Source organism: Balaenoptera borealis (assembly GCF_965194805.1).
Source record: "Balaenoptera borealis genome assembly, chromosome: 2".
Classification (NCBI taxonomy): domain Eukaryota; kingdom Metazoa; phylum Chordata; class Mammalia; order Artiodactyla; family Balaenopteridae; genus Balaenoptera; species Balaenoptera borealis.
The window spans coordinates 161,155,113-161,169,426 of record NC_138867.1 but is presented as its reverse complement, the minus strand read 5'-3'; the positions used below and the strand labels follow the sequence as shown (position 1 = coordinate 161,169,426).

Here is a 14,314-nt window from a genome sequence, read left to right as displayed (position 1 = left end):
ATTTACACAATAATGCGTATAACCCTTATCTACAATAATAAAGATCTGATAACGTCCCACTGCAGAAAAACAAAGGGATGAATAATTACGTTAACAGTTACACTTTATCACACAGTGGTCCCGCCTTTTCCACAGTTTTACTTTCCGTGGTTCTGCTTTCTGTGGTTTCAGTTACCTGAGGTCAACTGCGGTCAGAAAATATCAAATGGAAAATTCCAGAAAAAAACAATTCAGAAGTTTTAAACTGTGCACCGCTGTTCCAATCAACATGATGAACTCTCACACCATCCCATTCTGTCCCACCGGAACGTGAATCACCCCTTTGTCCAGTGTACCCGCGCCCGTTAGGCACTCACGGCAGCCGTCTCGGTTATCAGATGGACAGTCCTGGCATCACAGTGCTTGTGTTCAAGTGACCATTTTTACGTGACAGTATTTTATTTAATACCGTCCCCAAAGCACAAGAGTAGTATGCTGGCAATTCAGATTTGACAAAGAGAAGCCGTAAGGTGCTTCTTTTAAGTGAAGAGGTGGAAGTTCTCACTAAGAGAAAAAATCATATGCTGAGGTTGCTAAGATCTACAGTCAGAACGAATCTTCCAGCAGTGAAATTGGGATGAAGGAAAAAGAAATTCGTGCCACCTCAAACTGCAAAAGTTAGGGCTACAGTGCATGACAAGTGCTTAGTTTAGATGAAGAAGGCATTAGATTTGTGCAGTAAGATACTGAGAGAGAGAGAGAGAATGAGACCTATTCACATAACTTCCATCACAGCATACTGTTATAACTGTTCTATTTTACTATTAATTACTGTTGCTAATCCCTTACACACTGTGTCTAATTTATAAAATTAATCATAGGTATGTATAGGAAAAAACATAGTATATATAGGCTTTGGTACCATCTGTGGTTTCAGGCATCCACTGAGGGTCGTGGAACCTATCCCCTGCAGATAAGAGGAGGCTACTTACTGCATTAGTAATCTTACTTATTCGCTATACTTCACCATGCATTGCAAATATCTCATAATGATTTCTAAAAAGAAACGTCACTGTCCTTGTAAATCAGCATCACCACGAATATCACCTCCTAGTACAACATCCGTCTATACTCATTTTCTTGGTTTTGTCTGTCACAGTATCCAGTTTATCCCCAGATTACTTTAGATGTCATCAGTTACAGAAAAACTCCTACAAAGAATAGATATTTTTACATCTATAGTTGCATATGCTTATTCACCTAAGAAGTAAAGACCTTAAAGAGCATAAATTCAGTATAGCTTTATTTTATTTGGAAGTTTAGAGAAACCATTCCTTTAGGAAGAAATTTTGAGACTGACTTCCTCTTTTCACTTTACCTCAAGCCTGTCTTGACTGACTTTCTTTGTTATCTGAGAGTATGCCGATAAGAGTTAAAGGATTTATCATGAGACACTTACAGCTAGCTATTTTTAGGTTCGAGGGAGAGGTGAGGGCTGTACTCCTCTGACTTGCATTGCATTACCTTTAAAAATAACACAACGAAAATTTTTTTACAAATCTATTCAAATGAAACTTACATTTGGTTCAAAATTAAACATATTAAATTAACACAATCAGAGACACTCTAAACCTAAACCAGGATTTTGATTTACTCGTTTAAAGCTATCCCGGCCCATGAAGAATAAACAAATAAACGGCTTCAAATGCACTATCTGAAAATCCCAACACAGACAGAGAGGCAGCTCTTGACCAAATCAGACACTCACTAGCAAATCATGCACCATAAAATCTGCACCTAAAAAGGGACCATAACTGCAGCTCTGAAAGCCATGAGGCAGAAAAAGAACCTGCCAGGCTACTTTCTGGGATGAGGCCAGAAAATTAACGCCTGATATGTTGGACTAGTTGTAGCACCGACCAGTACTCAGGCTGGGTTTATTTGAGGACAGCCCTTTCCAAGGAGGTTTCTTACTCCTAGAACATATAATAACTAAATAAATAAATTCTTTATCATCTTACTACTCTATACTTCCCCAGCCCTGGGTCTCCCATCATTAATCAACCAACCCCACTGAGTCCACTGAAATCCTCTTTTCCTTGTTAAATTTCCCAAATGCTCAACTTTTTTTCAAAAGTTGTCTCCCTGCTCTAAGTAAACCCAGGCTTTCCCGAAGGATATAATTTCCCCCAACGCTCTCCACTGAAGTTCACTAATCCACCAGCATCACAGAGTGGCAGGGAGAAGTGTGGGCATCCTCCAGGTTCCTCCATGCTGCTCCCATTTAAAGCTCACACTCCTCTTCACTCTCCCTCCGCACGGCTGCCATCTAGGGGCTTCCCCGTCACTCCCGCCCGCTGAAGAAGTCTTCAGCACCCGGCTGACAATAGATCTCTCCTTCAAATGCCACTCTTGCCATAATCCTAGGATTTCAATGTCCGAATTCCTTGACATCCGTAATGCCAACGCCCTCATCCTCCGGTCCATTTTAGCTATCCAGTTTACAAGACCACATCACCCAGGCCTCTCCTCCCAGGCCTGACACACCGTCACTCACATTAACTGCTGCTCTTGTATCTCACAGAGTCCTCCACCTCCCTAACTTCCGCATTTTCTCCCAACCTGTCCATCCATTCTGAATTCTCTTCCTTCCTATCCAGGCTACATTCCTGGACTCATCATCCCAACTACTCCTTCACCTCCACCCTCAATTCACTTGCATCCCAGTAATTCTGCCATATCTACCCAGCAAAACTCTAACCCTACAGCAGTCCAGTAATTCCTCCCTGCTCCTCCACTGCTAAAGGGAAAAGAAGAAGTTAGAGAAGGGAGAAGGAAGCAGAGGGAAGAAAGTGGGAGAAAGGAGGAGGGAGAGGAGGAGGAGAGAGAAAAGAATATTACGTCACCTTGAAGACAGCTGGGCTCTTTTATTGTCCACCATCACCTCCTTTCCCATTTCCCCCAAAGACCAGTCTAGCTCTTCATGATCCTCTCAAGCTCATGCCACACTCTCAGCATCTCAGCTATTGCATCTGCAATTTCAACATAACATCCACCTGACCCCACTCGGCCACCAGAATCTCAGTCTCTTGCTTCTTAGCAGAATGGCTGGAGGCTAACACAACTTAAAATAGATCTACTGCCAGTTAAAACCAGTACACTTCCCTGTGCCATCAAAAGGCAAGCAAAATAATTCTGTGAACACAGGTACACTCGTGTGTTTTTAGGTTCCAACAGGGATCAGGAAATAACATGTACCAATAAACTTGTGGGAAATGTGAGTATGTAATTACACCTTTCTAGAGGCTGTTTACAAGATTATGTTCAAGACTATGAATTGTCTAACTATAAAGAACCCAGAATCCACTAATTTGGTATTTGTTTGGTAAACCCTTTCCCCAGTGAGAATAAAGATGTATACAACAATAAAGACAAAGTTTTAAGAGGAAATCTTCTAAATTAAGAGAACCATTCTGATAACTGTACTTGAGAAGCATCTATTTACATAAAACTATTTATATACCAAAAACTAAAGACTCTTGCCACATCAACAAATATTAAATGAAGGCACATGATGCAAAACACCGTGTCAAATTTTTTAGGGGATACAAAGAAGTTAAAAAAAGAGACAGAGAGGGCAGGAGGGGGAGAGGGAGGGGTCCCTATCTGTAAGAGTCTTCTAGCTCTTGCAAGAAGGAATATGTTGTTAATAAAAATAATAATAGCATAGCAGCTAACACTGACTGAATGTTTACTATGTGCCAGGTCCTGTTTAAAGTGTTTTACTTGTTTTAACTAATTTAAACCACAAAAGAACCCATGGGATAGGTACTATTGTTATCACCATTTATCAATAAAGAAATTAAGGTATGGAGAGGTTAGGTTACTTGTTCTATGTCATACAACTGGTTAAATAAAGCCAGGTTTTGAATCCAGGCAATTTAACACAGAAGGCAAGCGCTTAGTCACCAATCACCATAACGTTCAGCCTAAAGATTTCTAACTACTCAGTAACTTAAAGCAGAAGTTTTCAAAGTATAGTCCGTGAAAGCCTGGGGGTGCCTCCTAGCCCTTTTGAGAAGTCAAAACTATTTTCATAATAATACTATGACTTTATGTGCCTTTTCCACTGTGTTAACACGTGCACTAAAGGTATAAAGGACAGGCAAAAGCGCTCGTGCCTCTGGACAACAGCGCCAAACCGTGCTAGCCGTCAGTGTATTCTTCAGTGTCAGCACTCTCAGACAAAAAAGAAAACTAAGAAAGAACATTTTTAAAACACTGGCTCACTTAGGAATGTCCCTGGTGACTTTTCATATGCTCAGCCCTTGAGTATGTATCTCTGTACCACGCTGTGTGACGACACAGGAAGGGGCCAGGCCCGGCTGCTGCACCTGGGTGTGACGCTGCTCCCAGGACAGCACTGGGTGCTCTGTGAGCTGCAAGCCCAATCAGGTACTTTTTTCACGGAACCCTATTCTTAACTCGAGAGAAGAACTGACACACAAACTTGGTATTTGGTGGACATTTTCTTAAAAACAAATGAAATGAGTCATTTTAAGAGAATAAGGGGCCCTGATATCAAAAGGTTTGAGAACAGCTGACTCCAAGAAATGCTGGACAAGAGGAAACGAAACTGAAGTTCTTTTAATGTGTCATTTTCATTAAGTCTTACTATTTCTTCTCAGTCTACAAAATGAGTGAACTATTAATACATACCACTTTCTTAAACTCACACATTAAAGTGTGAAATGACACATAAGATTCCTTAGGAAGTTCTCACCTTCATTTCGATAACAGTTTGCAGAGCTTTAGTTTTGGCAGAATCGGGGGCATTCTCAAATCTCCGATGCATCTCCTATACAAGAGAAGCAAAAAAGAGAGTACGTGTCCTCCTTTTCACTCTCATTTTTTCAACAGGGGAGTGGAGAGGCAAGGGAGTAGTAGTTACATGCAAAGATGACTACCCCGGCCTTGTAAGACATTCTGATCCACTTTCTGTCTTCCTGACCTTTCCCTGTGGACCAGGGAGCACACAGACTGCATTCAGGCTAAGGGGTACAGGAGGGTCCCCGTCTCTGCACACCTGGTTATACACGGTAAGTCACACAGACCCCAGCCACCACAAGAGGTGAAGCTCCGGCACATCCCCAGGTTGTGTGTCACTCTTCCACAGGACTCCAAGACATATTATCAGAACTCCAAACAATCCAAAAAGGGGATTAGAAAGAGTCCCTTTTTAAAAGGAGAAATCAGGACTTCCCTGGTGGCGCAGTGGTTAGGAATCCGCCTGCCGATGCAGGGGACACGGGTTCGAGCCCTGATCCGGGAAGACCCCACATGCCGCAGAGCAACTAAGCCCGTGCGCCACAACTAGTGAGCCTGCGCTCTAGAGCCCATGAGCCACAACTACTGAAGCCCGCGCGCCTAGAGCCCGTGCTCCGCAACAAGAAAGGCCACCGCAATGAGAAGCCCGCGCACTGCAACGAAGACCCAACACAGCCAAAAAGAAATAAATTTATTTAAAAAAAAAGAAAAAGGAGGAATCAAAGTAGCCACAGTCCGCACTGCACAAAACAACTGAAAGCATTTGTGTGGACAACCTCCTTTGCACAGCATCCTCCCCCAGAGCAACAACCACCGGGCTACCTACGATGGAAATCTCTCTCCAGAGGGGCTACAATCAGAAAAAAAAAGAAGGTAAGACTGCTGAACAAGTTTCCTAAACAGTCTACAGGTAGCAAATGGCAGAAAAACATAGCTATTTTTTTCAATCCAAATGTCAGTGCGTTCAGGATCAGAAAGGAAGGAAGCAGATGGCAGAGTATCACAGTTCGGGTCTTCAAGGATCACCCTGAAGTTACCAGACCTCCTCAGGCTATTTTCTTGTCAGATTCTGGGAATGTCTCTGAGTCAGCCAGTACTTCCAGAGTACCCTGGTACAGCCCCTAGCGATGGCAGAGAATACAGATGGATATTTTCCATCTGAACAGTGCTGGTGAAATTCTAGCCCTGCCCTCTGCTCTGCCCATTTGACATGTATATAGATGTTTACTAGGTCACTCAAACTTATTTCATCCAAAACAAAACTCGTCATTTTCTCCTCTTTAACCTAGCCCCTCCTCTGAAGACTGATGAGTCTTGCCCATCTCCTTAAATGGCATTACCCTCCCGGTGGTTCAAGCCAAACAGCACAGTGTCTCCTTTCATTCCTCCCACATCTTCACTTCCTATCACCTTCTAGAGCAGGTCCTAATTGTTCCAGCTTCAAAAGATTTCTTGAATTTATCATTTCACTCCAGTTCCAGTCTAGTTTAAGCCTAGATTACTACAACAGCCTCGAGTTAAGTTTCCTTTCATTTCCTCTGTCCATTTTAAAGAAAGCAATGGTGTACTCTAGATAAAGCATCAACAAGTCACGGCAATAGTCTGTTTTCAATCCTTCAACGAGTTTCCTATTTACTTCTCACCCTCTACAAGGTCAACACAATCTGATCATAACAGACAGAAGACTAGCCCTCCTGTCATAAACTATGTTAAAATTAGACAAAAATGCATAAAGCAACTGTTTTCAGACGCTGGAAAACAAGCAGCACAGGAGTATGATGATCCTTGAGAGAAGAGAAACTAACAAGGTTATGGTCCGGACTTGCTATCCAATATGTGATGCAGGGAGAGGAAGACCAAACAGAAAACAGCAGTCCCGCAGAGCTCAGAAGACAGATCAGTGGGTAAGAGTCCCAAAGACAGGAGAAATGTGCAGAGCAGAATGACACAGAGAAAGAAGCTAGCCAGAAAAGCAGCAGTGTCTGATCTGACAGGGGTCCCCTGGAGTCTTTGACCAAATACTAAGCCTGCATGTACAGGGAAAGACTCCACAGTGTCAAAGAACAACTACCAGAGAGCTATGAGTTGAGCAACTACCTGAACGCACATGGGGCTGGGAAGAATTCAAGCTCCAAAGAGCCAGAGTGGAGAGAACATCAGAGGCACTGAGCAGAGACACCAGAAAGGTCACGTCTTAGGAGTAGAGACAGTCTAGCCCTGGAGGGAAGGCTACCTAGACTAGAGCCAACAGAGTGTAAAAGCAAGTCTCGTTAAGGATCGAGTTAATCCACAATTAACCCCTGCAAGATAAAACACTTCATTAAGACAGTAAAATGCAGAACACATTAATCCAGGACAAAATCTGAACACATTAGTTCAGGCCATAATCACCTCTCACCTGCATTAAAACAACAAACTCATCAGTTACCCCCCAGCCTCCAGTCTGTCCACACTGAGTCTACTCCCTACACTGTAAACAGGTGATAAATTGGGCGCACAGATATTAGGGAAATTTCCAAATGCTTTCCAGTGAAACTATTACAATTTCATTTTAAACTCTAGCAAGCATATCAGCAATATATAAGGAAAGAAATCCATTTGAATAAAAAAAAAATCCTCTTCTGCTAAGGAACTAGGGTGCACTTTAAACCATTCGCAGGCATAAAGCTTTCCTGTTAAGAGCTTGTAAAACCTATCAGTCCTAACAGATCTCCATTCAAAGGCCTGCGCATTAAAGCTCATTATGAACACCTCCTGCAGTCAGTGGGCTGACCAACTCCCCTTTCCCAGAGAGCACATCGAGCCTCTGACTCCTGCACTGTTAATAAAAGGAGAGGACTCTGGGAATAAAAAAGAATGTACCATTCAGACAAATGTAAGAAGTCGAATGTGCTAGTGCTTGCTCTATTTCGCTCTTTTTAGCCTGAAAATTTTCACTCTACACAAATTAAAGAAAGCTCAGAGATTCATACAGGTAGAATTATCTGGATCTTGTTATACTGTCAACTGTGGTACACGGTAGAAAACGTGTTCAGTTCCTCTCACTGATTTAATAAAGAATAATGACTAGAGAAAGAAAACAAACAAGTTAGGAACAAAATTTCTCCGTTGTTAGTAGTTTCTTTCTTTTTAAAAGTAAGTCAACATTTACTTACACAACTGAGAGAAAGGAGCATTTGTGACTGAAAAGTAGTACTTATGTCTGAAATTTCTTTCTTTCAAGTTTCAGGTTTTAGCCTCCAGCACCCTTGGTTCAAGGCTAGACGTCCCTTCAGCAGATTTCAATCCTCCACACAAGTTCTGGGCTTACTGTACTCCACACGGAGAAGTGAAGAAGGAACCCTCACTACTCCTCCTGTACCTCAACTCTGCCATTGTCAGACAGCACTGCACTTTGACCCTTTACCATCTCAAGTAACAGCATGCTTCTGAGAAAACATATCTTCCTGTCAAAATGGAAATGAGGTACAAATGACACAACAAAAAAAAAAAAGATGAGGAAGGATAACCTGAATCAGTAAGTTATGCAATGCAACTGTTCACACTTTCCAAAATCACTAGGAAAGGGAAAACTAACTAGGGACCCTTTTTCTTTTTTAATTCTTCCTACTCTTTGTCCAAAGTTTCTGTTTTTTCTATATACGTTTATTTCTCTTTTTTTCCCTCTAACCTCCTCTGCTTTTACCTGACAACTGCCAAAGATACACATGGGCATTCCTCAGACATGTTAGAGCCAAAATTCCTGGCCTAGAACCTAGTTAAAGAATAGGGCTTTTTTTTTTAACATCTTTATTGGAGTATAATTGCTTTACAATGGTGTGTTAGTTTCTACTTTATAACAAAGTGAATCAGCTATACATATACATATATCCCCATATCTGACACCTTCTTTTTTTTTTTAACAACTTTATTGGAGTATAATTGCTTTATAATGGTGTGTTAGTTTCTGCTTTATAACAAAGTGAATCAGTTATACATACACATATGTTCCCATATCTCTTCCCTCTTGCGTCTCCCTCCCTCCCACCCTCCCTATCCCACCTCTCTAGGTGGTCACAAAGCACCGAGCTGATCTCCCTGTGCTATGCAGTTGCTTCCCACTAGCTATCTATTTTACGCTTGGTAGTGTATATGTGTCCATGCCACTCTCTCACTTTGTCACAGCTTACCCTTCCCCCTCCCCATATCCTCAAGTCCATTCTCTAGTAGGTCTGTGTCTTTATTCACGTCTTGCCCCTAGGTTCTTCATGACCTTTTTTTTTTTTTTCCTTAGATTCCATATATATGTTAGCATACGGTATTTGTTTTTCTCTTTATGACTTACTTCACTCTGTATGACAGACTCTAGGTCCATCCACCTCACTACAAATAACTCAATTTCATTTCTTTTTATGGCTGAGTAATATTCCACTGTATATATGTGCCACATCTTCTTTATCCATTCATTGTTGATGGACACTTAGGTTGCTTCCATGTCCTGGTTATTGTAAATAGAGCTGCAATGAACATTCTGGTACATGACTCTTTTTGAATTATGGTTTCCTCAGGGTATATGCCCAGTAGTGGGATTGCTGGGTTGTATGGTAGTTCTATTTTTAGTTTTTTAAGGAACCTCCATACTGTGCTCCATAGTGGCTGTATCAATTTACATTCCCACCAACAGTGCAAGAGGGTTCCCTTTTCTCCACACCCTCTCCAGCATTTATTGTTTGTAGATTTTTTGATAATGGCCATTCTGACTGGTGTGAGGTGATACCTCATTGTAGTTTGGATTTGCATTTCTCTAATGATTAGTGATGTTGAGCATCCTTTCATGTGTTTGTTGGCAATCTGTATATCTTCTTTGGAGAAATGTCTATTTAGGTCTTCTGCCCATTTTTAGATTGGGTTGTTTGTTTTTTGATATTGAACTGCATGAGCTGCTTGTATATTTTGGAGTTTAATCCTTTGTCAGTTGCTTCATTTGCAAATATTTTCTCCCATTCTGAGGGTTGTCTTCTCATCTTGTTTATGGTTTCCTTTGCTGTGCAAAAGCTTCTAAGTTTCTAGGTCCCATTTGTTTATTTTTGTTTTTATTTCCATTTCTCTAGGAGGTGGGTCAAAAAGGATCTTGCTGTGATTTATGTCACAGAGTGTTCTGCCTATGTTTTCCTCTAAGAGTTTGATAGTGTCTGGCCTTATATTTAGGTCTTTAATCCATTTTGAGTTTATTTTTGTGTATGGTGTTAGGCAGTGTTCTAATTTCATTCTTTTACATGTACCTGTCCAGTTTTCCCAGCACCACTTACTGAAGAGGCTGTCTTTTCTCCACTGTATATTCTTGCCTCCTTTATCAAAGATAAGGTGACTATATGTGCGTGGGTTTCTCTCTGGGCTTTCTATCCTGTTCCATTGATCTATATCTCTGTTTTTGTGCCAGTACCATACTGTCTTGACTACTGTAGCTTTGTAGTATTGTCTGAAGTCAGGGAGCCTGATTCCTCCAGCTCCGTTTTCCGTTCTCAAGATTGCTTTGGCTATTCGGGGTCTTTTGTGTTTCCATACAAATTGTGAAATTTTTTGTTCTAGTTCTGTGAAAAATGCCAGTGGTAGTTTGATAGGGATTGCATTGAATCTGTAGATTAAGAGTAGGGCTTTTAAACCTCAAACACTGCTGCAAATCTTAACATGAGAGCAGTTGCACTAAACAAGGTTTGTTGACTAAAATATTATAGAGACCAAAATTAACATACGTGTAAATGTTTTAAAACAAGTTAGTATTTTAATTTTTTTTTTTTTTGGGGGGCCATGTTGTGCATCATGCGGATCTTAGTTCCCCGACCAGGAATCGAATCCGTGGCCCCTGCAGTGGAAGCGCGGAATCCTAACGACTGGACCGCCAGGGAATTCCCAACAAATTAGTATTTTATTCATCACAATAGGATCTACATTTCAAAAAAACAGGAGCACATATAGAACTGAAATATTTATTCAGCCTATAGACAATGCTTGGTATGCATATGGATAGCCAATCCAAAAATTCCATAGCCAATTCAGGTATGTTCTGCCAACAGACTGAGAACCAAACTTTGGTGTATCACGGAATCACCTGTAAAGCCTGTTAAAACTCCATATGCCTGGCCCCAGGCACTAACCACGTCTTGACTGTAGTTCAGTATGTGTCCAATAGGTGTCTTCACGCTTCTATCCATCAAAGGAAAGGCACTCCAGTAAACAATACAAAATCTAACAATAAGTCACGTAACAATGTAATTTCAGTACAAACAGAAAATATAATGCTTAATTTAATTTTTGTTTTTCTTCTTTGGCTTTTATTTGGGGGAATTATTTACCTGCTATCTCCAGAATCATGTTCATAAACAAAATGGAAAACTAATCACAAATGTTCCTGGATATGAATGCCATTTTAATGTTACTGTATTTCATCAAATCTAAGATGCCACTGATTGTAAGGTAAACCACTGTTTAATGTGCTGGAAAGAAAAGAAGGAAATGCCTCCAAATAAACCATGACCCAAGCTTCTGTCATTCAGAATTTTTATTTTATACTGATTGCAAGACCCTTTTTTACTTATTTAACCATAAAGTTTAATCATATATCATTTTGAACTGTTTTATAACTTTCTCCATACCAATAACTGTTTCAATGCTGGTTCACAGCATAATATTACTGAAGACATACTGAACAACAGCTAAAGTTAACATGAGAAATAGCAACAATACTCACAACATTGACTAAAATGAGCAGCTGTTAACTGTTTGTGAGTACACAGGCAAACAAATCAAGCAGGACTGTGGCCTTGCTGACAGAGATTTTAAGATGCCATCAAGGATAAGACTTATTAACTCAATTTCATACTGTTGAGATGGGGAAAACTATGAGTCTTGGAACTGATGAAAACCCGCTTTTTAAAAAGATGGACAATAATCCAATAATAAGAAAACCTATGGATATCCCAGTGTTGCCAGCTCTCAATTCTTTCTGCCTTTCTTGACACACTAGTGATATAATGCACAATAGCCATTTCAAGTCACCACTCACCCAACCTAGAGTTGTTAAGTTCTTTATTAGACTTCCTTGTTCACTCGTAATTCTCCCTCCCCCATTTATTCTCAACACAGCCAGAGTAGATTTTAAAAGCTAAACTAGATCACTCCCTTGATTAAACATTGGTGCAGTTTTTCTCTTGCACTTTGAATAAAATTGTTGCATTACCTGCAGGGATCCTGAAGGCAAGTGCTTTGTCTCCTAGAGGGCATGGATTTTTGTTTTGCTCACTGCTACTATATTTCCTTGTGCTCTGCACATGGGTTAGTGCCCAATAAATATCTGATGAATGCAATGAATGACTCTGGCCCTGGCTACCTCTTCAACCTCTCATCTCATGCCTGTTTTCCCCTTAGACAATATGCTTTTGTCCTCTAGTCTCCTTGCTGTCTCCTGAAAACTTCTCATCCGGCCTTTGAAACTGTTAACCTTCTTCATGAAATGATTTTACCCAAATGCTCAGCAAGACTCTTTCAACTTTCTTCAGATCTCCCTTAAAGGGCACCTCCTCAAAGATGCTTACTTACCCTGTTTATCCCCTCTCCCAACATAATTAGACTCAACTAATTTATTTCCTCTCATAATTATGTTTATTGTCTCTCACCAGATTTTTAAGTTCTAGGAGGGCACAGACCATGTGTTCTGACATGAAAAATGTATACCCAGCGTGTATCCCAGGGGTCACATACATTCTAGAAGCTCAATGGATGTTTGTTGAGTAATGAGCAAAGAAAGGCTGTGCCAAGTGCCTCTAGCACCTTGTCACTCTGGAAACAAAACAGTCAAGCCACATGTTACAAAGCTTTACTCCAAATTACCATTTTAGCTTCTGTTACCTGTATTTTCTAACATACACAAATTTAATTGTTTAAGCCTCTTGCTATGGCAATAAAAGATTCTTTCCTGTCTCAAGATTGTATTAAAACCTTTTTCTTACATTCTCTTCTAGTGTTGTTATTTTTTAACAAGTAGCTATTTCATCTAGAACTTAATTTGATGTAACTATGTACTGTTTTCCAAATAGATGGCGATTATTCCCAAACATGTATCATATGCTTAAAACTATATTATTTCTGGGTTCTATTCTGTCTCATCAATCTAGCTATCTATTACTGTGCCAGTACCACAGATTTTAATATCACTGGGTTTGAAACACATATATCATGAGCTGCTTAAACAAGTGTTCCCGCACTGTTCTTCTTGCAAAGAAACTGCAACATCATTTGGGCACGTGTCAAGAATATTCCTATTGGGATTACACTAAATTCACAGAGTTGGGCGAAAGCAGCATCTTTATATTAATGTTCCCATCTACATTGTAATGAAAATTTAGCCCTATCCTTTCCATTACCGTTACTGATATTATTTATTCCATTTTCCTTATCTAACAGCACTGCCTAACACTTCCAGAATAATGTAAATACTGATGAACAGTATCTTTGCCTCTCCCTAACTTTAATGGATGCGTCTTAGTATATGTCAGAGTAAGCGCAATTCTGGCTACTAGTTTAAAATATGTTTATAATACACATTTACTGAATTGTTTTATTTAAATCATGCTATAAAGGTATCATTCAATTCTTATTTTTAGTTCATTTGGTTTAGTTTTCAAAGTGTCTAACATTTTATCTAATGTCTTTGAGATAGCTATCAAACACTACGAGGTTATCTTTTCCTTTCACCTATTACAAATTATAACTGTGAATGACATATTGAGCCATTCTGGATTCCTAGAATAAACTCCTTTTGGTCAGAATATTATCCTTTTATCATAATGCTGATTTTATCTGCCAATATCTTATTTATAACTTCTATACCTAAACTCATAAGCAAAACTGGTTTGGGGTTTTAGTTTGTTTTCTAACCTTCGTTAGGTTTTAGTATCCAGTGGTCACACTGGAGAAAAAAGAATTGGAAAAGCTATCCTTCTTTCTGTAAGCTCCAGGCTTAAACTTCTTTCCCTACATTTCAACTTATTCAACCAACATTTCTTGAGTACCCACTGTGCATTTGTTAAGACACTGACAAGATAAAATTTCATATATATATATATACACATCCTTGGTGCAAAAAATTAAGTGAACAATGAAGAAACACACATGGAAGTATACTATATTACTGGCTCATCTACATATATGTATAGAGCTGCACAAGGAAGACTTCACAGAAGAACTGCAATTTGCGCTAAGTCTTGAAGGCAAGTAGGAGACAAAGATAGGAGAACCAGCATTCTAAACATGTGTTCATGAAGCAATCACTTCTACTTGCTCTTAAATAATTTTAATCCATAGGACTGTGTTTCCTGTAAGATGACGCTACATTACTAATGGCAACTGGAATTGTGTATTGATACAACTAACAAGGCCTATATTTCTTTCCACATTATGTTCAGAAGTGGGACTTAATATTTGTAGAGCTTGTTACTTCAAAATTAGTCTTAAATTCATGTTTTTTCCTACT

At 39.8% G+C, this 14,314-nt stretch overlaps 1 protein-coding gene across 1 annotated transcript in view; it reads right to left on the bottom strand.

The window, feature by feature from the left end:
• LOC309623505 (ELKS/Rab6-interacting/CAST family member 1-like) overlaps positions 1–14,314 on the bottom strand; it is a gene marked incomplete at its 5' end in the record, with an annotated part of 107,248 nt that overhangs the window by 63,702 nt on the left and 29,232 nt on the right. Inside the window, 1 exon segment of the mRNA XM_082380453.1 lies at positions 4,763–4,837. Within this exon segment, the coding sequence (XP_082236579.1) occupies positions 4,763–4,837 (75 nt within the window).